General features: G+C 48.9%; 2 protein-coding genes across 2 annotated transcripts in view; one reads left to right on the top strand and one right to left on the bottom strand.

Annotated features, from left to right (window-relative positions):
* RNLS (renalase, FAD dependent amine oxidase) overlaps nucleotides 1-12,909 on the bottom strand; it is a 63,577-nt gene extending 50,668 nt beyond the window's left edge. Inside the window, exons 1-4 of the mRNA XM_064662150.1 lie at nucleotides 12,783-12,909; nucleotides 12,587-12,683; nucleotides 11,685-11,827; nucleotides 10,151-10,309 (exon numbers count right to left, since the gene is read on the bottom strand). Coding sequence (XP_064518220.1) covers nucleotides 10,151-10,309; nucleotides 11,685-11,827; nucleotides 12,587-12,683; nucleotides 12,783-12,894 — 511 coding nt within the window. The 5' untranslated portion in view covers nucleotides 12,895-12,909. The remainder of the gene's footprint in view (nucleotides 1-10,150; nucleotides 10,310-11,684; nucleotides 11,828-12,586; nucleotides 12,684-12,782) is intronic.
* Nucleotides 12,910-17,805: 4,896 nt separating this feature from the next.
* LOC135417735 (lipase member K-like) lies at nucleotides 17,806-24,780 on the top strand. Its single transcript, XM_064662149.1, has 10 exons — nucleotides 17,806-17,999; nucleotides 18,768-18,883; nucleotides 19,015-19,132; nucleotides 19,819-20,017; nucleotides 20,295-20,404; nucleotides 20,594-20,730; nucleotides 21,179-21,316; nucleotides 21,419-21,490; nucleotides 22,726-22,794; nucleotides 23,726-24,780. Exons 2-10 carry the CDS (start codon nucleotides 18,779-18,781, stop codon nucleotides 23,957-23,959), a joined length of 1,182 nt encoding a protein of 393 aa, XP_064518219.1. The 5' UTR covers nucleotides 17,806-17,999; nucleotides 18,768-18,778; the 3' UTR covers nucleotides 23,960-24,780.
* Nucleotides 24,781-25,176: the final 396 nt, after the last annotated feature.

Genomic DNA, 25,176 nt, shown 5'->3' with positions numbered 1-25,176 from the left:
GCTGTCTGCACATAGTTCATTGAGTAAAATTTACTTTCCTAAATTTCCATAGGCATCTTCCCTGCTCTCCCTACAGTATAAATCCAACGAGAGGAGACCAATAAATCCTTCTTTATGCAGAGGGATACACTTATCCTCTCATACCTGTCTTTCCAGAGTTGCACCACTCGGCCACATTTCAGTACAGCTGTATTTTTAAAGCATGACTTTGGGAATAGAACTGGACGTTACTGGTGCTCTAGAAAGCCTTGTTTGCATGTCCCCTGTTCTTCTGAATAAATCAAGTGAAAAGATAGCTCTAATCCCTTCAAATAAGGCAATATGTTCTTTACACTTTAAGTAATTTGCAGCAACCAAGTCCATTTCTGTAACACGGGGGCTTCATCAACTGTGCCAATAAAGGAGACCAATCACACCTTCATTTCTCACCCAGACTATTCCATTTCCTAAATTGACTGAGCCTTGGGACGGTGAGACTGCCTGTCTACCCTGCTGGATAGCAAGGGAATGGGAAAACAGCGACCCACATGATGCTTCCTGAAACATAATCCCCACTGAACTCCCCAGGATCACCCTGACAGTAAACCCTGATCGCTGCTGTCCAAACACAGTCACCACCTTAACAACTCCTAATGAGCTGATAAATAGTGTTTTAAATCCAGAGGGGCCACCAAGCTGATCAGAGGAAAGGCTGGGAGAGCTGGGATTGTTCAGCCTGGAGAGGAGAAGCTTTGGGGTGACCTGATTGTGGCCTCCCAGGACCTGAAGGGAGCCTGCAAGAAACATGGAGAGAGGGTTTTCACAAGGGCCTGGAGTGCCAGGACAAGGGGGAATGGCTTCCCCCTGCCAGAGGGCAGGGTTAGGTGGGATTAGTGGGAATAAATTGTTCCCTGTGAGGGTGGGGAGGCCCTGGCACAGGGTGCCCAGAGAAACTGTGGTTGCTCCATCCCTGGAAGTGTCCAAGGCCAGGGCTTGGATCACCCTGGTCCAGTGGAAGGTGTCCTTGTCCATGGCAGAGGAGTTAGAAGTACATGATTTTTAAGATCCTTTCCACTGCAAACCATTCTGGGATTCTGTGATTTTATAATTATCAGTAACTTCTGAAATACTGGGTTACAAAGCCAGATTCTGCCTTGAAATGAGGTGAGAACTACACTAGTCACTGGACAGAAGTTTATCAGGGCTTTCTCTTTTTTAAAGAACAATTACAATGCTTTGAGTATCTCTGGAAAGGTGGGTGTAGCAGAAAAATCAAACCCTAAGGAACAGCCAGGCAACTAACAATAAACTCAGGCTTCCAAGCAGCACAGGTAAATCCAAACCACCACCCAGCTGCAGTATTAACAGCATATGTTAATACTGCATGGAATATTATTACAGAAATTACAGAAGGAAAAGGTCACTGCTCTCAGTTTCTGACAACACAAGCCACTGCCAATGTTGTCTTTTCTCCCCCTACACCTCCCAACCTCATTGCAGTTGCCACTCAGGCAAGAGGATTAAGGAACTGACCCAGGCTTTAATCTGGTAAGGAACAAAGATCCACGAGAGAGGGGACAGGGAAAACATGCCTGGATCACAGGCAGCTTCCACTGACCCGACTGCACATTCCTCAGCAGAGGGGGGATTCCCATCTCTGGGGATTCCCATCTCTCTCAGGTTTGCTCAGCTCTGGAGCCCACACAGACCAAACCAACACAAACCTTGTCAGATTGTTTTTTCCCTCCCTAATGTTAGTTTTCAGCCACATCAGTGAGCTGACCCAACTGAGACCTTCCAGGCTGAGAACTGTGCCAAATAAAAATCTTTACCTTCTACACTATCTCATCTTCCTGCTGTAATCCAAATGTGGACTGCAGAAAGGACTTGGAAGTTTGCAGGCGTATCCTTGGGAGGTAAAGATAATCTTTATAAAGAATGGTCTCAATTACAGTGATGTGAGGGGCCAGCAATTATTAAAAATCCCTCTAGAAATCCAAAAACCCCCCATCCAGTCTAGAGGCACTGCCTAAGCTGGGAGAATACATTTAAAGATCCTGTTCCAGTGAAGACTTCTGTCTGCTTATTTGATTGCAGCACCAACTCAAAAATAAATAAATCCCAAAGCAAGCAATTAAGTGTTAAGACAGCTTGCAGACCTGCACCTGGCTTTTCAAAGGTTTTCAACCCTAGAAAAGCCATAGTTGGAGTGGCAGATTTCACATCAAAACAAAGGCTGTAAAGCCCAAGTCACCCCTGCACACTTCTCTCCCAGGTTTGCTGAGCAGGTGTGGGAACAGGAAAGGTGGGAGAGCTTTTCCAAACACGTTTCCACCACCTCCCCACCCCAAAAAAAACCAAGTGAAAATCGCCAGATGAAGGATTTTACTCCAAGGCAGAAGTGACATGTACATTATCACTGTTTCCCAAAATCAAAAGCATCTTAGATTCAGGATCTACGAATTCAAGGCTGAAAATAAAGCCCTCACTGGACTTACTGAATTCAGGGCACATCCAAGCTTCCTACAACACAGAACACATTAAACACACAAGACACAAATAAAGAAGTTTCAGAATTGCTCAGTTTGGGCACATTTTTTTGGCAGGGAACTTTTTTTTCCTCTCCCCTTTTGGTCTCATGGCAAAGAGCAGCTTTGCAAAAGATTTTTCCATCTAAACAGAGAGAACCAAAGACTGGGAAAAACTGAGAGGTATCTGTGTTTATTGTTGAGATAAACAAATTTCAGAGTATTTGTTTGTTCTGTTCCAAGTATGTCCTGTGCTCAAATACCATCACCTTTATTATCTAGAAGAAAAACCCCAATGAGTGCATAGGCACACGGGCTTGTGTTTAGCTGATCCAATATATCTGTGGTTCCATTCTCTGTTTTGAGATACAGTACTGGAATGACACAAAACAACCATTAAATAAAGATCTGTGATCAAGTCCCCGGGTATTGAAGCTCTTTGCCAAACCAGCACAGGCTGCATGACAGGAAGAGAAGCATGTCCAGGTTAAATTAACTACAAACAGCCAGATCAGGTGGACTTAAACATGTCAACACACAAAAGCAGCACTGCCTTACATGTCAGAAATAACTTTTTCTTTTTTTTTCTTTAAACCAGTTTGGCTAAATCAGCACAATCTGCTGCCAGTTTACTGTGCAGGTGCTCTGAGTCTCTCCTGGGACTGCACAGGAAACCTAAGCTTAGAATTCAAACCACAGAATCACGAGCATCGCCTCGCTCAGACGGTTCAACCAACTTGCACAGCCCCTGTGCTGCTCTCCTGCCCCTGCTGAAAGAGCACAGTGTGCCAGCCAGCCTGCAGGCCACATGGGGAACCCAGGATCACACCACTGATCCTGCTAAAAATAACTCCCCCGCCGTTTTTGGGGGGGTAAAGGGCGGGGGCACCACGTTCCTGTGGCCCCACAGAGAGCTGTGCTGAGCCAGCTGCCTTGCTGGAGGTGAGGCAGCACCAGGACCAGGGGCTGATGGAAGAAATGCTTCTGACACGTTGCCAGGCACTAAAAAGTGGTGCTGTGATGGCATGAGACTCGCCCACCCCCGCATGGGTTTTTTTTAAGAGCTGCCACGCTGGTCTGGGCAGAGGATGTAACGTGGGTTCCCCTGCCCCACTCCCTCCAAGTCTTGCTTTCTTCCTTCAGTTTTACCCTGAGATCTGTCAAATCCCAGGTTCAGCTCTCCACCAAGGGCAGGCAGCCTCCACAGACAACACTCAAATGCAAAGCAGCCCTTTATCTAACACATATTCTGTTTCACTCTCCTTTTCAAACCTCTCCTGCTCCCAGGCATAGGGTTTAACCCTCACACTTCCCAGACAAAGAGGGTCACTGGGATCACTGTGGTACCTATTTGACTTTTGAGAGGGTTTCAAGGTGCTCTAACTAATAATTGCAGAACAAGTCCATTACAAGCACTCTGAAGAAACACCTAAAAACACTGAGTCAAACACACACTTGAGTACACACACATCCTACTTTGACTTTTCTCCCTGACGTGCAATTCCAGCTCCAGCAGCCTCTATTTTTAGAAGTGCTCCCCAAGAGAGGCTGTGCCCAAGCAGCAGAAGGCAGAGAACACGCAAGAGCTCTGCCTGCTTTGAAGGCTGACGTTGTTTCAGCAGCAGCTGCTCCTCCTTAGACACTCCTCTGCTTCCCAGAGGTTTTGTCCCACCTTCTCCTCGCTGCCTTGTCACACCACTCCACCAGCAAATCCTACTCCTTGACCAAGAAATATCAACCTCCCAAAGGAGGGCCACGAGATGATCAGAGGGCTGGAGCAGCTCTGCTGGGAGAGCTGGGATTGTTCAGCCTGGAGAGGAGAAGCTTTGGGGTGACCTGACTGTGGCCTTTTAGAGCCTGAAGGGGACGAGAAGAAAGATGGAGAGAGACTATTTCCAAGGGCCTGGAGTGCCAGGACAAGGGGGAATGTCTTCACACTGACAGAAGACTGGGTTAGATGGGATACTGGGAAGAAATCCTTCACTGGGAGGGTGGGGAGGCCCTGGCACAGGTTGCCCAGAGAAGCTGTGGCTGCCCCTGGATCCCTGGAAGTGTCCAAGGCCAGGTTGGACGGGGCTTGGAGCAACGTGGGCTAGTGGGAGGTGTCCCTGCCCATGGCAGGGGTGGCACTGGATGTTTTTTAACATTCCCTCCAACCCAAACCATTCTGGTGTGTGTATATACATATATATATATCCCTGCTGGATTGGTGAGTCAGATCAACCCCCAGGAGGGTACCAAACGCTGCAGTGGAAGGTCAGAGGTGGAGGTGACAGCAGCACTGGGAGGCAGGGCCAGGAGCCATTCCCTGAACCCAGAGGGAGCACAGCTCACCCCAGCTGTCAGGTTACAGCTCAGGGGAGCTGAATCCTGCCCTGTGCCTCCTGCAAACACCTCTCCCACGGGCAGGGACAGAGGGTTTCACTGCAGAGCGAGATGCCCCGTGTTATCAAGTGAGTGACAGGTTTTAAAAGGACCCAAAATAATAACTACTTGTACTTCCCAGAAAGCACAAATATTTGCATGTTGTGATCTCAGCTCCTAAGGCCTGATAAGTAACCAACAAATCAGTGTACATGTTTACACTGGACATTCTAGATACGTTAGGTAATGAGAGCTCCGAGCTGGATAAGCCCTGCTTAGATTGCTTGGAACTGGAATTATAAAATTCCAAATTTATCATCGTGCTATCCAAAAATAAACACATTCACTCAGCAAGGACTCGGGACTCATGAAAAATTATCAGAGTTGTGCTTTCCTAATTCACATTATAAAGCCTCCCTATGCAAATACAGTCCTATTTTACTTGTATCTCCTCATCAGCTTGTATTATTTAAAACATGTGGGACATTCACACAGATGGAAAAAAAAATAGGTCAGGCTGGAAACAAAAGCCAAGCCATTCTGTTTTATTAGCAGATTAAACATGCAGAACTGTAATTCGAAATTCCAAGGAAAGCGACTTAATGAAAACATTCTGAACGCCCAGATAAAAAAAACCACTGCAAATTGTTGCAACCTCTAATTGCCGTGCTGCCAACTGAATTAAACTGAGAACAGAACCGATAAAAAGGCCTGTCCACCTGGTCTGAAAATGCACAGAAAGAACTACACTGCTTAGTGACTGTATGGAATCTGGGACACAAATCTAGGAATTTTCTGCCATCAGCAGCCAACACAACAGCCCAGTTCCTTTGAAATACTGTAGGACACTGAACATTTGCAAAAATCTAGTCCTTTCATTTGCAAAGACCCTACTTTTAAATATATTTATTCCTTTCCTGACAACAACTTGACATCACAAACCTCAGAAACACTTATTCATTTCCCTTTTATCTTCTGCATAACCACACTATTTGCTACCAAAATATGTAAAGCCCCAATACAAATCAGTGCACTCAATTTAATTTAGTTATTCAAGCTGAATGTCCTGAACATCATTTGATTGCTGCCACCTATTGTTGTTCCAAACATGTTGCAAGGAGTTAACCCCTTATCCAGCAGCTACTGGAAGTCCTACTGGAAATACTATTTCTGCCTCTGCTATTGCTAAATATGCAACTGATACGTCTATTCGGCCATGAGAGCTCTAGAAATTATGAATAAAGGTTGAAAATGAAGGTGGATAGAGACGAATAAATCTAAAAAGATTGGCCTCAGGCAGGTCGTTTCCCTCCCTGTCCCCCTAATTTATCAATTAAGAATTTAATCACCCATCAATGCTGGAAAAATTCAAAGAGTACAAACAAACCAAACAAAAGAATGCAAGTAAACAGTACCAGCTGCATATATATGTATACTATTTATTATATGTTTATTTTTAAAAATTAAGGTGTGCATACACAGTAACTTCTCCATTAATTCAATATTTGGCTTTTCACTCACAGGAGAAGTAAATCCTGGGACAGTAATTCTGGAACAGTAACTCCTCACACAGTTCATTTAAAATGATAATTCTAGGTTGCCAAAGGCCATTTAATTCTGTCTTCTCATAAATGCAAAGCCTCACATAACATCCAGGTTCATCTGAAATGTTAAAGGACACAAAAAACTAACCCTCAGCCTTTAGTCTGCAGAGCTTTAAGTATTAAAACAGCAACTCTGTCACTGAACATGAAATTTGAGGAGGCCATTATTTCAAAACCTGAATTCCCTGAATATAATGTAAGTAAGTGAAAATTATTTTCAAAAAACATGGGAGGCAGAAGACCACCTCTAGGCTGTGATTTCCCCTGTCAGGGATCTTTGCTCTTAACAACAAGGACTGATCTCCCTGAGGGGAAAATTTTGGTCCACTGCAAATTGACAGTTTTCTTTCTGCAACAGGAGGTTAAAGATGTCCACACAGAGATGCCACTGGACCAAAAGGCATCTATGAAAGGTAACTCAAAATCCAGCTGCTGGTCATTCCCACACAACTAAATGGAATTCCCAGCACACACAGGTAGGACACCCTTGTTGAAGCAGCTGACTACAAATACAGGAGTCCAAATTTCCCAAGATGACTATGAAAACATGGGCATAGGTGTCTAGGGTTTGGTGTTTTTTTTTTTTTTTTGAGAAAGATACTGCATGTTTATGGCAATAATCTGTGGGACCAGTGCTTAAAAATACAATATTCAGACAGTCCAATATTCTCAAGGGAGGGGAAGGGAATGACATGGCAGCCAGCCTGGAGGTTCAAACAGCAAAGTGGTGAATTCCTGCAAGGGGTGAATTCCCACCTCTAGGCAGACATTTGAACTCTTCAGCCCAGCCTCTTTCACACACAAATGTCAAGGGGTAATTCCAATGCTTACTGCTGGATCAAAGCACATTCTGCTCCCCCCAGCTGTTCCTTTGCACCTTCTCTTCTTTTACAGCCTTTATCTATACATTAATGCCAACAATCCCTCATCAAAATCCATTTAAAACTTCATTTGGCTCCAAACTGATAGATCCAATTATACTTAAGTGGCTAAAATGGGACCTGGCACAGGTCCACAGTCAGCAGTGCAGTCTCCAGCGTGCTGCAAAACCGCCGTGAAAAGGCACCTCAGAGAGGAAAAGTGAAAAAAGACTACCAGGATAGGGAAGATGTTCAGCTAATGCCCCCAGTGAAGAAGCTGTCAAAGCAGGGATGTTGAAGCAGAGTGTGCAGTAAAGGTTAAAAACCAGCACTGCTGGGAATCAGCCAAAGCTCCCTCCTTTAACACTCATCACAAACCGCAACAGCAACCGTGGTCAACATCCTAACGGACTGAACCACAGGCACGCCTTCCATCCAGCTCCAGAGTCTGTCCTCTATGTAATAAGGGCCTTCCAGATGAGCAGTGAGGGCAGCTGTGCTCCCCAGTCCAGCCCCCTTCCCGTTGAGCCCCTTGCCTGCAGTGGCAGAAGGGCCACACGTGACCCCGCGCTGGCCAAGGGCTGCTGCTCCAGGAGAGGGAACCCTCCCCTTCCGCCAGCTCTGCGCATCCCTCAGTCCATCTGCAGCACAAGATGATTCCTCTGGCCCGACTGACAGCGAGGGGGACGCTTCCAACAAGGAGCAGGAACCTCCCTCCCCTTCCAGGAGCAGCTGGAATCGCTGGTTTGTCTCCAGGGAGCGCACAAACACGGCTCCTGGGAGAATCGCTGAGTTCTCTCCCTGGGTTTGGGAGACCAGAGCAGACAGCCAAGTAGGGCAGTGCCAGCACAGAAGGGAGAGAACAACCATTCCTTTCAGCAGCTGTCAAATTCCACCTTAAATTCCAAGTGAGGTGGATCCAGGAAAACCCCCATTCTCTGTCAGTTCTCTGTCAGCACAACTCGGCTGTTTGACGTGCAATCAAAAGGAGGTTGAGATTTACAGATCCAGGGATGTGTCCTGGCCCTCTCTAAGTCAAAACAGATCTGAAACTACACCCTGTTCAGGCTCTGAAACACCCTCCTTACATCCTCCTCACCTGTTTTCCCCCTATTTTAGTTCTTAGACTAAAGAAACAGGAGTAAAGGTGCCAAGAGCTCCAACGCCAAGGAACTCTGGGGTATGGGGAGTCAGTCCTGCTGCCTGAGACCAAGAATTAACAGTTGGTTGGAAATCTGGAAGCTGGTCTCACACAGAGAACAGGCAGACAGGGGAAGAGAAACAGAAACAAGGGGAGGAGAAGACAAAGCTGCTGGATTCCCTCAGATAAAAGGTAATCCTGCAGTTACACAGGAGGTGAAGGATGCTGTGAAAGCATCAGACAGTTCCAGCACTCCCAAGAGCAAGTGAAATGAACTGTTCACCTTAATTACATCTTCTGAAGGGGACCTGACCACTTTCTGCACGTGAAAGGATTTAATTATCCCAAGAAAAACCAATTTGCAAAGACATCAGTGCCGACTGAGGAAGGCCTTGAGATGCAGAGTAGCAGAACCTCGGGAGGACCCTGAGCAAACAGAACTCCACACTACCTCTTTTTTCTATTTCCAGGACATTCATGATCAACCAGACCACCTTAGCAAGGACAGGAGGGGCCAGACCCATCACTACTTTCCCTGGTAAAGGGACAGGGGAAATGAGAGGGCTTATAAAACAGCAAACAGCAGAGAAATCCTGTTCCTACAGAGTATTTACCTATTTAGGCACAGAGCTTAAAATAAGAGGTTGCAATGAAAATACTTCCCTTTAAAGAAATGCCCAAGAAAACCCCGATCAAGTACCAATTTTCCCCTTGCTGCCCTAAGATGCTGTGCTGCAGCTCGACATCCTGCTGCCATCCATCATCTTTTTGCTCATACAGGTCCTGGTTACTGAGCAGCAACTCCAGATAGACCCCTAGACCTCCATCCCTTGCTCCAATATCCTTTAACAGGCAGCTTCCAAACCACACTCATGGATTTAAACACGCTAAAATCCAAGATACAGCAGAGCACAAGGAGCCAAGTGTTAAAGTCAGCTCCTCATCATTCCAGCACTGGTGACTCTTCTACAAACCAGGGCCTGAACTTAACACTTCTTCCTCAGCATGGAGCTGCTCTTTCTAAGCCTCCATGGCACTGAAACACACTCACCCCAAAAAAAAATCACTGAAGGATAAGTGAGATTTACTCATATTTGGAGAATAAAACCCCCAGGATGCAGCCAGAAACAGCAAACAAGCTGGAGGCTTGGAGAGGTTTTCATCTTATAAACTCAAGACCAAGCAGTTCTCAGCTGGACTTTCTCCTCCCCTGCATTTCATATGATTTTAGGGTCACTGAGATGCCCTAGGGGTTTCTCCCCACAGCACAGCTGTTATTGAGGTCTCACTCTCTGGGACATCCCCACTGCAGACATACCAAGGGCAGCACCGGAGATCAGCACAAGGGGCAGTGACAGGGAAACGCCACCTGGGGACCAGCTGAGGGGCTTGTCCAATTCACAGCGACTTTCAAGTCACAGAAAGACAGGTGCTGTCTCAGAAGGCAGCAAAAAAATTAAAGATCAGATTAAAAACTGACTCACCTGTGTAGATATTTTTGCTATCGAGGTGTTACTGGTCACACATGGCATGTAAGGCCTTGAAATCACCCACCTCCTGTCCTGCTCCACCCTATTCTGTCGGCAGTTAAGCAGCTCAGACTGTTCTTTGCCACACAAGATGCTAAATTGCCATTTTAGATTGGATACCTGCGATTTTGAGGTGTGAACTTACTGTTTACAATGTCCCCCTGCAGCTGGAGAATCTGTGGAACGGGAATGGTGAGAATAACTACATCAAACTGCTCCGGTGGCCCCACCTTCCTGGAGACTTCCCACTTCCCACCTCGGAGAGAGATGTGAGTTACATGCTGCTCGTACAGGACATCTGCACCTGCATGGAAAAAGGAGCAGTTAAATCCATGTCCCAGTGAATTCCAGAGAGAAAATGCAGAGTGGTTTCTCTGGAGCCAGGCTGGGAGAGCTGGGGGGGTTCACCTGGAGAAGAGAAGGTTCCAGGGAGAGCTGAGAGCCCCTTGCAGGGGCTCCAGGAGAGCTGGAGAGGGACTGGGAACAAGGGATGGAGGGACAGGACAAGGGGGAATGGCTTCCCACTCCAGAGGGCAGGGATAGATTAGATACTGGGAAGGAATTCTTCCCTGGGAGGGTGGGGAGGCCCTGGCACAGGTTGCCCAGAGAAGTTGTGGCTGCCCCTGGATCCCTGGAAGTGTCTAAGGCCAGGTTGGAGGGGGCTTGGAGCAACCTGGGCTAGTGGGAGGTGTCCCTGCCCATGGCAGGGGGTGGGACTGGGTGAGCTTTAAGGTCCCTTCCAACCCAAACCATGCTGTGACTCTAAGATTCTCTAATTCAACTCAGTAAACAGAGGGAGAGCTCCCAGCTGCTCTCTTTGCCAGGTTATTTCCCCTGGCTTTACTGAGCTGAACCAACCCAGAGGGAAACCCAACAAACACAGGAGGTGGCACTGGGTAAGCAATGAAAGCACCCCCCCAGGTGCTGAGAAAGACAGCACTGTCCCTGTTAGCAACTGAAGACAGGGACATAGTTAATTATTTGCAAGATTAGTGCCTAAAAACCCAGCTAAGTAAAAAAAAAAAAAAAGATAACAATCACACGGAAGGACCAAAGCCTGAGTGCTCTTACAACTCATATTTTTCAAACCAGGGTTAAATTAGTCACTGAAATGCACACTTGGTTCTACCACATGACACCTAATGCAGTGGTTACATGGTTTAAACCAAGTTTAAACCAGCAGGTGATCTCCTCCTCTGGCCTTTTCTAAAGGCTCACGTCCTTCATAAGCACTCCTTCCTCCAAAACACAGGCTGGAGTTCACCACTGTGCTCCCAGTTACACAGCAGTTAAGTACCCACTCAGAAAAAAGCCACCCAAACGCTCACTTCATTCCAGCTGCAACTCAAATCTCTTCCTAACCACGATCTCCCACTGAATTATCTTGTCCTATTCATGCTAGGCCCGACTTTCATATGCTAAAGTCACCGGTGTAAATATAGGCTTGGCCCCTGAGCCTACAGATGTTCTATTTATATAGGGATTTTTACATGCCAGGCCTGCAGGACTTGGAAACTCACAGAGCTCCCAGACATGTTTACCCATCCGCGAAACTTCCAAGCATACATAAACAAACAAGGAACTTAAACATCCTCATCAGAAATTTAAATTCGAAAGACAGTTCAGGAGTGCCGTCATTAAAACCTTTCGTTTCACACAAAGGCATCTAAAAACGTTACCTGACTCTTTTAAATAATACTTGACAACCGAGGAGATGCCCTGGGGTGCCACATAATTGTAGGAGCCTTCTCTCACCACCAGTCCTTCCACGGGAGCAGTCAGTGGTGTCAAGATGCCGTGAGACAAAAGTTCCTCATAGAAGCTTGGAGGGAGGAAAAATACACAGAGGTGAAAATTTTTTTTCCATTTTTCCACAGTCAAAGTTAAGGCCAGGCTAACTTTCGAGTTTAGAGAACAGCTTTTAGCAAGCGGCGTTTGAAGGCAGGCAATGCACCAACACAGCCGTAAAACAACCAACTACCTCGCTATTGTCCTGTGTCTGGCCTTTACCTGAGAGCAAGGCTGCCCGCAGTGGCACTGCCAGCGGTGTGACCCGGAGGGACAGGAACAGGCGACAGCTCCTTAAAGCTCTGAGCACCAGCACGGACCGCAGGAGCATCACGGCCGCCGGACGCGGCTGGCTGAAACGCGCCTTCTCCCGGCTTTCCACACAAATTTTGCATCTGTTTGCATCGCTGCTACACCTCCACCCCCTTCCTCAAGGCATACCGAGCTACCCCTGGGTCCTTTTATCTCAACCCACGTGGGTTTTCCAGCTTTTATCCTCCCATTTCTCTCCGCCGGCGGGGGAGCTAAGGTTGTCGGGCTGGGGTTAAATTAAACCATGACACCTGTGCCCGCAGCGAGCCCGAGCAGCCCCAAATGTGCTCCCGAAACACAGCTTCCCACCTGCGGCGGCGGGGACGGGCGGGATGAGCGGGACGGGGGCGGGATGAGCGGGACGGGGGCGGGATGAGCGGGACGGGGGCGGGATGAGCGGGACGGGGGAGGGATGAGGGAGCGCGGGGGGCGGGCGGGGGCCGGATCCAAAGCGCTGGGGGCGGGATGGGGCGGGTCTCACCTGAGCCGCGGCCCCGCCAGCTCCGTGTCGCAGGTGACGAACTGCGCGCCCAGGTCGGCGCTGCCCAGGTCGCCGCGGGTCGTGCTCATGCGGCCCCCTGCGCGACAGCCAGTCAGACACCGACACGACACACGCACGACATGACACGACACATGACACACGACACACGACACGGTCCCCGCCCCGCCGGACCCACCTGCGCCCCGCGCCTTGTCCCAGACGGCCGCGGGCCCCCGCGCCCCCCGCGGCAGCAGCGCCGCGCACGCCCCGCCCGTGAGCCCCGCGCCCACCACCAGCACCCGCGACATGGCCACAGCCACAGAGCACCGCCCCGGCCCGGCGGGGAGCGGCCAAGGCACGCCCGGCACGGCGGAGAACCGCCCGTGGGTGGAGCGGGGAGGACACGGCCGGGAACGGCGCGGGAGTGCGCGGGAACGCGCGGGTACAGCGGCACACACGGCTGGACACACGGCTGGACACACACGGCTGGACACACACAACCCTGTACGTGCACATCTGTACACGCACAGAGCTGTACATCCTGTACACACACTTGTACACCCATCTGTACCCACACCTGTACATCCTGTTCATACACCCACCTGTACATACACATCTGTACGCACACAGCTGGACACACACAGCTGGACACACACCTCTACATCCTGCACAGACACACACCTGTACACACCTGTACATACACATCTGTACACACACACCTGTACACCCACCTGTCCATACACAGCTGTACATGCACAGCTGTACACACACACCTGTACACACACCTGTACATACACATCTGCACACACACATCTGCACACACACACCTGTACATGCACAGCTGTACATACACAGCTGTACACACACCTGTACACACACCTGTACATACACATCTGCACACACACACCTGGACATACACAGCTGTACATACACACATCTGGACACACACCTGTACACACACACCTGTACATACACATCTGTGTACACACACCTGGACACACACACCTGGACACACACATCTGTACACACACTCCTCTGTCCTGTGCATACACCTGTAACACACACACCTGTACACACAGCCCTCTGTCCTGTGCACACACCTGTAACACACAGACCTGTACATCCTGGATACACACATACCTGTGCACACACACCTGGACACACACACCCTGCATGCCCACACACACCCCCTGAACACGCGTGTTCACACACATCCCCTCTGCACGCACACGTGCCCATGAAGCTCTGCCCACACACCTGTGCACACCCCATTCACATACACCCTGTCCATACACCTGTGCACACACACGTGAGCACACACATGTGGGCACACACACACAGCCCTGCACACACAGCACCACACACACACATGAGCACACACACACGAGCACACACACACAGCCCTGCACACACACACATGTGAGCACACACACACAGCCCTGCACACACACACATGTGAGCACACACACACAGCCCTGCACACACACACATGTGAGCACACACACGTGAGCACACACATGTGAGCACACACACACAGCCCTGCACACACACAGCCCCCCACACACGTGGGCACACACACATGAGCACACACATGTGGGCACACACACACAGCCCTGCACACACAGCCCCACACACACACGTGAGCACACACACAAGGGTTGAACTTCAAGAAAGCTTAGCAAGTCCTGCCCCTGGGGAGGAACAGCCCCTCACCAGAGCATGCCAAGGGGCACCTGGCTGCACAGCAGGCCCTGGGGATGCTGGTGGACACCAAGTTGAACACGAGTCAGCAATGTGTCCTTGTGCAACGAAGGTGAACAGCGCCCTGGGCTGCACGAGGAGGATGTTGGCAACAGGTTGAGGGCGGTGACCCTTCCTTCCCCCTCCTCAGCACTGGTGAGGCCAGACCTGCAGTGCTGTGTCTAGTTCTGGGCTTCCCAGTACAAGAGAAAGTCCAACTGGAAAGGCTCCAGCAAAGGACCAGGAGGATGGTTGGGCACCAGAGAGGTGGGACTGCTCAAGCAGGAGAAGAGAAGGCTCACAGGGAGGGTCCCATAAATACCCAGGTTCTTCTCAGTGGTGCTCAGGACCAGAGACAACTGGCAAAATGAAACACCAGAGGTTCCCTCTGAACATCAGGAAACACTTGTTTACTATGAGTGTGACCAAGCACCAGTGCAGGTTGCCCAGGATGGATATTCATCCCTGGAGATACTCAAAAGCCATCTGGATGTGGTCCTGGGCAAACAGCTTTATGTGGCCCTGTGTGAGCACTGGGGGATGAACAAGATGACATCCAGAGGTCATCCTGACCTCAACCAGCCTGTGATTCTGTGATGAGCCATCTCCACCATCAGACTGACTTCATTCCAGTAGTCCAGGAATGCTCTAGAACTGGGTTTGATCTGCCCTGCTGAGCAGCTCTTACCATAATCAAAACCTGGCCCCCTGGAGATGCTAGCCAGAAGGAACTGCTGGAGGGTGTGACACCTTCCAGAAAGTGCTGATGGGCCATGTCCAACACCTGGGGGGTTTATGAAACCCTGCATGGCACTGGCATGGTTTGATGTTAGGAAAGTGGGATCCTGAGATGCTGAAATTGGAGTAGATAGTGCTGAGGGCTGGTGACACGTGTGCACCACCTCTGCCTGGGAAAAACAAACTCCCATTCTGAGAGCCTTGAGCGTGGGCAACTGCTGGGAAGTATTTGGATTGCTATCCTTTCCCAGCTGTGTAGGTGAGAGAAGAAATTCCAGACAATTTCTGATAGGATCGTTGTGGAATGGGGGACACCAGAACCTGGCACTTTGGCAATGGTGTTTAGCAGCAGATTGCTGTGAAGTGCCTTCTGTGGAGCTTGTTGTGCCTAAGGGAGACAGGTGTTGGTGATGCTCATCTTCAGTGGGAGCTCCAAGTTGACTTCAAGGCAGATATTGTTTAATGGAAACTTCTTGGAGAAAGGCTGGAGCTGAGTGCCCAACCATCCCCTGGGGGAAGGACCTTTCCCCTATATCCAACCTGTCCACGATGGGTAGTGCTCAAGTTTCCATTGCAATGGAAAAAGCTCTGTGCTCACCAGTGCACACACCATGGGGACTGCTAGCAGAGAAAGCAGGAGTGTTGTAAGAGAGGGCTGCATGAGTTGGGTGAGAACTCTTGGATGTATGACATGTTCCTGCCTTGGGGTTAAACACCTACCTGAAGTATGTGGCGGTGGCAGGCGGCCCTGGATGAGGGCAGGGCATGGTAACGCTCTGTTTAGGAGCTGTGGCATAACAGCCTTACTGGAAAGGACCTGGGAGGGGTGGCAGGCACCAAACTGAGCAGGAGCCAACAATGTGCTCCCTCCTCAAAGATGGAGAACGCCAGCCTGGGCCACTGGGGCAGCCAGGGCTGCCTGGGTCAGTTGTCACCCCTGGGAGGTCAGACCTGGATGCTGCGTCCAGTTCTGGAATGCTGGGTGAGAGGGACGTGGAGACAACCCATGGAGGCTGGAAAACTGACCCTACAGCAGGAGGTGGATGGAGCTGAGTTCATTGGTTCTGGCCTTGGGGAGGATGAGGGTGGTCTGAGAGCAGCCTGTGACTCCTCAGGGGACAAAAGCTGATAGAGCAAAATGCCTCTCTGAAGGGTCAGGGAATATGATAAGGGAAAAAGTTGTTGCACCTTTGGATGTTGGCTCTGGACATGTGGAAGTGAAAATGCTTCTTTCCATGGAGAGAGGGAGCAGCTCTGGGATGGTCACCTGTGGGGTCTCCATCCTGGGTGATTTCCAAAACTTGGCTACTCAAAGCCAGGGTCGGTCTGATCCAGTCCTGGGAACCGTCTTGCCTCTAGTGGGGCAGCAGAGGGAACCCTCTAGAGATCCTTTCCCACCAACATTTCTTTGATGTCATGGCCATGTAATGAAGTTCAAGGGACTCTCCTCGATCCCATTCAGCCTCTACAGTGGTGATGCTTCAGCAAGAGCTGCACGTGACCTCTGAGAGGACAGAGCATCTCATAAGACCTGTGATAATGTCTCACTCTTCTAGTGCTGTGGGACTCTTTTGAGTGAAGCCTTGGTCTTGCACCTTCAGGGAGGACAGTGCCTCCAGATGAGCATGACCAGAGCTGCTCTGCCCTTTCCCTGGAGTGCAGACTTCCATTATCTGTTTCCTCCAAAGATGAAAGTCAGAGATGTCTCACCCAGAAAAGTGTGGCTTCAGTACCCTAAAACCAAGCCCCTCTTAACGTCCAGAGCTCTGAATTACAAACCAATGTTCTACTGTGGCTGTGTTTAAAGAGTGGGACCAACTGCCAAATCTAGGTGTGTGCCTTGGATGCATCTCAGGTCCGTTCCAGGCTGACAGCCAGGAGACATCTTTCCCTAGTGACCTTTCACCGCGATTTTCAAAGCAAAACAATCCAGGAGAGCAGGGCAGAGGACACCCTGCCACGGGTGATGGAGAGGGATGACTCTCCCTGTTGGCAGGGCACATGTAGGACAGGGTGCTTAGGTACTCTTCATATTTTCCTGTAAGGGTGTGAAAAACAAGGGTATCGTGGTGGGTTGACCCCAGCCAACATCTAAGCACCCACACAGCTGCTTGTTTGCTCCAGCCCCCACCCCAAAGTGGGACAACTGGAGGGAACTGGAAGAGCAAAAGTGAGAAAACTGGGTCAAGAGAAAGAGTGTTGCTATGGCAAATTGGCTGTGTCCCATCCCTGTGGCATGAGGAAAGGGAACTCCATCCCAGCCTGACCCAGTAGAGATGTTTTTAGTCTGTTGCCTTGGTTTTAATCTCCATCACACATTTGACATCTCTGTCTATATAACAAGGGGTTGTAGAGTTCCACAGAAACATCATCATCTCTAAACCATCTAAGATCTGCCACTGGAAATCCATTTTAGATTTTGATCTTCCTTTGCAATAACTTAATTATGTCTCCTGGAATAAATAAATCATCTGCTCACTGAAAGGTGAAACTGGAAACTTTCTTCAGCAATATCAATTAAACCACTTTATCAATGGGCATCACCTCCGAGCATCCATGGTTATTTGACTCTGCCTAAACAGTATTTAACTGGCCTCCACAAACAAATTCTGGGAAACTGCACTTTCTAAACCATGGTGTTGCCTAATGATTTACATGTTCTATATTTCAGTGTGTTTACATTTGGCCTTCTCTGTTAGTGTCACCCCACCCTCCCAACAGTTCAAATAGGGCTGTCTCCAGAGAGATGAGGAGCACTGCATCCTGCACCAGAGAGGTGACCCTCAGTCCCCTGCTGCTGCCCTGTGCCCCCTCCATCTCCTCTGCATCGCTTCCCTGCACCACCCATCCATCCCAGGGGCTCACATCTCCCTGTCTCCTGCTGCAGGACCTGTGCCACCCCTCAGCTGGGCTGCTTGCCTTCCCTTCTGTAAAGGTGAGTGTGGGAAAAGCACTGCTCGAGCTGGGTCTTGGGGTGGGTGTGAAGGGCACTTGTGACTCCAGCCCAGTGGCCCACGTTTGTCTGAGAGCAGGGGACCCACATCTGATCTGCTGGGTTGGTTCTAGAGGTTGGTCCTAGAGGTTGGTCCAGACCAGTTTTCTCTGCCCAGTGGTCCATCGCCTCGTGGTCACTGAGGGAACAATCCTGCCCAGACCTTTCAGCATCTGTTTAAGGACCTATTATCCATAACTGTATATAAAAGTTGCTGTTCCCATTTGCTTTCACCACCTTCTGTGGTAGACGCACTCTCCAGAACACAGAGTACTTTTTTAAGCTGTGTGAAACCCAGTGATGTCCAGATCTCCTGGAAGATACATTTCTCTCACTTTTGTGCATAGATTGGCACTTATAAATATCCTTTTCTGAATTAAATGTAATAAATTCTAATTTTTTTCACAATAATCAAGGAGAAGGACAAGTAGTTAGAGATTTTCTTGTCACAATTTCATTTCTGTTTAGGGAGGGAATGCAGTGTTGGGGATGTGAGAGACAGTGTTTGCACAGCCATCAGTCTGCTGGGGGGAACACCAGAATTTACCATTTAAGGTGGGACCCACAGCACTCTGTCATGGGTTGGTTTTAAAGCCATAATTAAATGCTCAGTGATTTCCAGTTTGCAATACTTTGCCTTGCATCCTGACACTCCTGTGGAAAGCAGGAAAAGTCGCCCCCAGCACTGGCAGTGTGGCTGTGTTGTTCCAGGCAGAGCGAGGATGTGGCTGGCTCTAGCTCTGGTGTCCATGTTCCACGGGATGGGATCCGGGCAGTGCCTCCTGAATTCTCCATTTCCCAAGAATCCAGAAGCACGGATGAACGTCGTAAGTACAGTGGCACTGGGGCAATAGCCCAGGAAACAGCCAGTGTAAAACACTGAGAGTTAAATACTACATTTGGGGATTGCCTCGGAGGAGCCTTGAAAACATCATTGTTTGCTTTCTTCTTCTTGCAGAGTGAAATGGTCTCGTACTGGGGATACCCCAGTGAGGAGTACGACGTGGTGACAGAGGATGGCTACATCCTTCACCTGGACAGAATTCCTCATGGGAGAGGAAATGCTGGATGCCTAGGTAAAACTGGTACCCTACGGGACACCCACACCTTTTGCTGTTGCCTGGGATACCAGGGCTCGTGCAAGAGGGTTTCCAAGGTTCCCTGTGGCTTGGCATCTGTGGCATCACTGTTGAACAGCCAAAATTTGTAGGGTAGACTGATCCCTTGCAGCCATGTTTTCTCACCCTTTGTGGACCCCATGCCCCTGTCAGGCTGCAATCTCAGCAATGAGAAGCATCCCATCCTTCCTGGTTCCTCACACACACCTTGGGTTTCCCCCGGGAGCCTGGATTCCAATATGTGGTCCTGCAGCCACATGGGAGGTCAGGATACTGGTCAATACTCCTTGAGGAGCTTCCAGGGGATCCTCTTGTCCTGTGAGGAGTGACAAGGGGGGGGGCAGATCCATGAAAAGGTGCATCTTTTCCCATCACATCTCCAGGCTGCTCCGTGTTTGCCCACAGAGCTCCCCGGGCAGCCCGAGTTCTGCCAATGCTCCCAGAGGCACAGGGGATAAAGGCAAACATATGATGCACCCGGTGCATCTGCTACATAACAAACCTGCTTTGCTACTGAAATCCAGGGGAACGCTGACACAAACCTCCCCAGACCCTGACTGCCACAGTTCAGGAGGATAATGCTTCCTGAACTGTCTCCAAGGATGACAGACAGCACTGAAAAAAAAAGCCATCCTGTCTTCCAGGTGCAAGACCCGTGGCGTTTCTGCAGCATGGTCTCCTTGTAGAAGGCAGCATCTGGGTCACCAATCTGGCCAACAACAGCCTGGGCTTCATTCTCGCCGATGCTGGCTACGATGTTTGGATTGGGAATAGCAGAGGGACCACTTGGTCCAAGCAACACCTGCTCCTGTCTCCCAAACGGGACGATTTCTGGGCTTTCAGGTAAACGGGTAGTTTGGGGGCCTCAGGAACAACCAAATTCCTTCATCTTCAAAAGGTGGTGATGCCCTGTCTCAGGGAGGAGTGAAGCAGGCTGAGCTGAAGCACATCCACTTATTTGAGGTGAAAACCCCGTGTGCTTTCCCAAGGACACACTGAGTAGGATGAAGGAGTTTGTGGGGTCATCCTCCCTCCCTGCTGATTTTGTGATTTGGTGGTGGTGGTTGGGCAGATGTAGATGCTGCAACTCTCAGTAAGGTGTCTACTCTTCCCTCTGCAGCTTCGATGAAATGGCTAAATACGACCTCCCAGCAGTGATAAACTTTATTGAACAGAAAACAGGAGAGAAACAGTTGTATTACATCGGTCATTCACAAGGCACCACTGTAGGTGAGTGGGACTTCTGGACCCATCTTGGTGACAGTAGGGAATGTTTACATCATCTCTGGGACCTGAAAAACCTGAATTTAAATTTAATCTGAATTTTAAACCTGAATTTAAAATTTACTGAAATTAAACTGTGTACATGACTGCCTTGAAAGAGTAAACCATTTCTTTCTACTTTCTTCCCCCCCCCAGCTTTTATAGCCTTTTCCACCATGCCTCAGCTGGCTCAGAAAATCAAAATGTTCCTTGCTCTAGCACCTGTGACCACAGTTACATTTTCTCCAAGTCCAGTTAGAAAGCTTGCACTCTTTTCTGACCATGGGCTTAAGGTATGTTGGTCCAGACTATATTGTGAGTGTAGTTTTTAACAGGGATTGTGAAACTACTTACATAGAATATTTCAAATCATTTACAGAGAAAGAAACTCTGTGCTCTATCTGTTTTCATAACAAAGAGAATCACACATATCAGTCCAGAGACCTTCTGTCCTGACTTTACTCGCCAAAATGTTCTGGCAGAATTAGAGCCAAAATGTTGGCAAATAAAACTGATTGTGAATTGAGCCTCACCACTCAGCTCCAGAGCATAGTGGATGTAAGATGTCACGCACATAAAAAACAGGGAACAGAAGCATTTAACAGGATGCAAGGAAGGCTCCACTTGTGGGCATTCTCATACCTTAATATGGGGGCAAAACGGAAGCTGTGAAGTGGTGGTGCTCTGGGGGAAAAGCACGACCAGATTTTGCATTTCGTGACTACATTTGCAATTTTGCAGGAGATATTTGGCAGCAAAGACTTCCTCCCACACACTGCCTTCAGTGAGCTCTTCCTTTCCAAATTCTGTGCCTGCTCAAAGACCTGCCTGAGCTTCTTGTCTACGGCGTTCGGATTTAACTGGAAGAACACAAACATGGTATGTAGGAATAGATCTGCAGAGGGCCCTCAGTGCCCTCCTGAAGGACGAAGCCCTGGAGCCGGGTGGGACCCGCTGTGAAATGTGCTGGTGTCCTTTCAGAGCCGGGTCGATGTGTACGCCGGTCACCTCCCAGCGGGGACTTCAGTCCAAAACATAATCCACTGGTTGCAGGTAAACCTTCCCAGCTGCTCTCCTGTGCAAAGCAGAGTATTTTGTGGGCAGTCTGTTGTGTTGGTTGCTGCAAGACATATCTTGGTTGTATCTTTGTTGTACCTTCTGCTTTCGCCCCTCCAAAAATGCTTGGCAGCTTCTCGTAGAAGTAGCAAAGCAGAGTGGCCCCAAAGGAGTGGATCCGTAGAGAGAAACACTTGCAGGTGAGGACCCTGCATCCAAAGCAGGCACATGGCAGGGCTCTTATTTCAGAGCAGCTCCAGCCTTGCCCTGCAGCCTGAGGGCCATTAGTGATCACACTGGGGCAGAGATTCTTCTGGACAGCACCCAATTAAACTTATTACCAATTAAGTTGATTATTTCTTCTTCTTCCCGCTGTGGGCGTGAGAACAGCCACCACCAGAGCCCCTGTGACACTGCAGTTGTGCTCTGCTGCCCTCATTCTCTCCTCCCAAGGCTAAAGGTACCCGGATGTTTGCACAGTTCTTTGTGGGTCATGGGTTCAGCCTGAGCACCTTCTCCGCAGGCACAGCCTCTTCCCAGTGTGGCACTCCTGCCCAGAGACCCCAAAATAACTTTGGGGACTTTGGAGCAAGAACACACACTCCATTTTCTGAAGTGCTGTTGCTCAGTCTTCATCAATCCACCAGGTTTTCTTTTCTATCTGTAATTTTAAGACTGCCAGATTTCAGCGTATCAGTTTGAGCAGTGAGTGACTGAGAGCAAAACAAGGGGCACTGAGCACAAATTACAGCCTGGGGGAATCAGGCTGGAGCTGGGGAATCCTTCTTCTCCTGGAGTGGGGAATGGCCCAGGGATATGGGAGGGATGAAGCCACAGCCACCCTGACCTTGTGTTGCTGATAGTCCTGTTCCAGTTAGACAGGAGATGTTCAGAGGCTCCTTCCAACCCCACATATTTGATCGTGTCACTTCAGGCCAATTCTTCAGCCAACAGTGAATATTTAAGAGTCCTAATCCCACTCTATAGAACATTTTTATTTTCTCCTATCCTACCATTAACCACAAACCATAGCAACATAATCTCTGTTCATTTGTCCAAACTAATGACAGTAATTAACTGTACTGGGCCTGTGCCAGACCTGTGAGACACACTTGAAAAATCTTACCAGTTCAGTGGCAAAAGCCAGCTTTTGAGTTTTCTCTTTTAAAGTGGCTGGCCCCCCTCAGAACTGTGATATCATTTAGACTGTTGCCTGTCTGCATTTGCTGCAGGGATTTCAGAGTGGGGCACTGAGAGCTTTTGACGGGGGGACCATTTACAACAGTCTTCGCTATAGACAGGTAAGTGCTTCCAATGGCCCTGGTCTTCCCTTTCACTTACACATTCCACTCCCATCCATTCCTCTGAATTCATGGTCCTCTCCTCACAAATTCAAGCAGCAAGTCAGCAGGATCTCTGCTTGGAACAACAGCAATGTCTGCTCTGAACTCTGTTTTGCAAGTACCTTTTAGATGGTGTCAAGCATTCCACTTTCCACTTCCAGCAGGACAAGGGGAAATGGTCTCAAGTTGCACCAGGGGAGGTTCAGGTTGAACATTAGGGAAAATTTCTTCACTGAAAGAGTGGGTAAGCATTGGAACAGAAAAAAAAATCCCAACAAACTTCTTTCTTCCCTAAACAAGAAAAAAATCGAATTGTCCCGAAGGTGACATTCTTCTGAACTGGAATAATCACACTGCAGGTAACAAGGCACATGGCTGATAAATGCCCTGATGGCAAGTCCTCGGGGTCTTGAGCTAAAACAACCCTCCAGGGCATTTTAATTTCAAGAACTTGCTTCCAAACACTTCCCTGCTGTTATGGAGCTGAGGAAAAGTCTGGTGCTTGCGTGAGGCATAACCACAAACCCCAGCAGAGCTGGTTGGGAGGGACCTCTAGAGGTCCCCAGTCCAACCTCCTGCTTGAAGCAGGATGATCCACCAGCATTAGATCAGAGCAGCTGAAATTCTGCCTGCTTATCAAAATTGTCTGTAGGATCAGAACCAGAATTTCTAGCAGGCCAGACCTAGTTTATTGATTAATTTAAATTAAATTGTAGCGCGTCGGGTGCCACAACTTTGAATGAAATTTCTCCTCTTTCTAAAAGAAAGCCTTCCCGGTTTTTATTCCTCTCCATTCCCGAAGAACAGCAATTCCTCTTGCACAGTGCAGGTTTTGTTGCATTCCAGCAGTGTCTCTCCCCTGTGCAACTCTGCTTTTCCATCCCTTCAGGAGGGTCCGCCGCTCTACGACGTGAAGGACATGGAAGTGCCCACGGCCATCTGGAGTGGTGGGGTGGACTGCCTGGCAGATCCCCGGGACACAGCCCTCCTGCTCCCCCAGATCAAGAACCTGGTCCACCACAAGCTGATTCCCCAGTGGAACCACCTGGATTTCATACTGGGGCTCGATGCAGCCGAGACTTTGTACCTGGAAATGCTTGACATCATGAAGAAGCATCTGTAAAGATGCTGGTTTGGTTTTACCCTTTCTTTTTTTGGCTGATGTGTCTTGTAAGTTTAGTGCTGCCTTAAAAGGATTTTGAAATTTCTCTCCATCTGGAGCACCTGAATAAAGCTGATCAAAATGCTTTTAACTGCAGCAGTGACAGGTGGGGAGAGGAGCCTTCAGATTATTCCTGACTGACACTGCATTCCCTTCCCTTCTTTTTCTTTTCTTTCTCTTTCTTTCTTTTTATTTTTTCTTTTTTGTTGTTTTTTTCTTCTCACTCCACTCCCTGCCATGGGCAGGGACACCTCCCACTAGCCCACGTTGCTCCAAGCCCCGTCCAACCTGGCCTGGGACACTCCCAGGGATCCAGGGGCAGCCACAGCTTCTCTGCCCAACCTGTGCCAGGGCCTCCCCACCCTCACAGGGAACAATTCCTTCCCAATATCCCATCTAAACCTACTCCCTGTCAGCATGAAGCCATTCCCCCTTGTCCTGTCACTCCAGGCCCTTGTAAATAGTTTATCTTTCTTGTGGGCTCCGTTCAGGTCATCTCCTTAGAGAAAAAACAGTGGTTTTGAAATTCAATAAGAATTGTAATTAATCACACTTTCAATGTGGTTGAATGTGGAGAAAGAATCAAGAAATAAATAAACCCTGAAAAGATATTACCAGAAATCCTGAAGGGAAATTACAGAGAGACAGTCCAGGCTGAGATTCTGATGTGGAAATGTGCAAAATCCAAATAAAAAAAGGGGCTTAGGGGATATACAAAGTGCCTTAGGGAATATACAAAGGGTTTATCTGACTCGTTTCGAAAAAAAAGATTGAGTCATTCATTTTTGTGTTGTGTGTTTTCTTACTGGGGTTCTTTCACCAACTCCAGTACACAGGTGTGGGAGCAACAAAATCCTCCCTGGCAGTGGATTTGTGCAGCTCCAACCACATTTGGCACCCCCGTGCCCTGCTCACAGGGAAAGTGGTGATCCCAGAGGTGTCAGGAGGTGTTGATGACTTTTTCTTTAGCCTGAAGGAAGGACAGTTATTTTACAGCAACAGCCAAAATCCCGAGGCTTTTTTATCAGATAAACTTGATAAATACGTTAGTGACGTGACCACCACATCATGAGCCTCAAGGAGGAAGAGTCCAGTTGTGAGGTGAAGCAACACTTCAAGGAGAAATTAATTCCTCCAGCCCATGCACTGGGGCACAGTCAGATCTTCAGGCTGTTGTG

Source organism: Pseudopipra pipra, chromosome 8, assembly GCF_036250125.1.
Source record: "Pseudopipra pipra isolate bDixPip1 chromosome 8, bDixPip1.hap1, whole genome shotgun sequence".
In the NCBI taxonomy this organism is placed as follows: domain Eukaryota; kingdom Metazoa; phylum Chordata; class Aves; order Passeriformes; family Pipridae; genus Pseudopipra; species Pseudopipra pipra.
Note: the sequence above shows the minus strand (reverse complement) of the source record. Positions and strands in the feature narration are given on the sequence as shown.

Bases quoted from the DNA above. Each gene is read 5' to 3' on its own strand.
- LOC135417735 (XM_064662149.1), top strand. From the start codon at position 18,779: ATGTGGCTGGCTCTAGCTCTGGTGTCCATGTTCCACGGGATGGGATCC. The intron at 18,884-19,014 runs GTAAGTACAGTG...TTCTTCTTGCAG, and splicing joins CAGAAGCACGGATGAACGTC to AGTGAAATGGTCTCGTACTG. The intron at 20,405-20,593 runs GTGAGTGGGACT...TCCCCCCCCCAG, and splicing joins TTCACAAGGCACCACTGTAG to CTTTTATAGCCTTTTCCACC.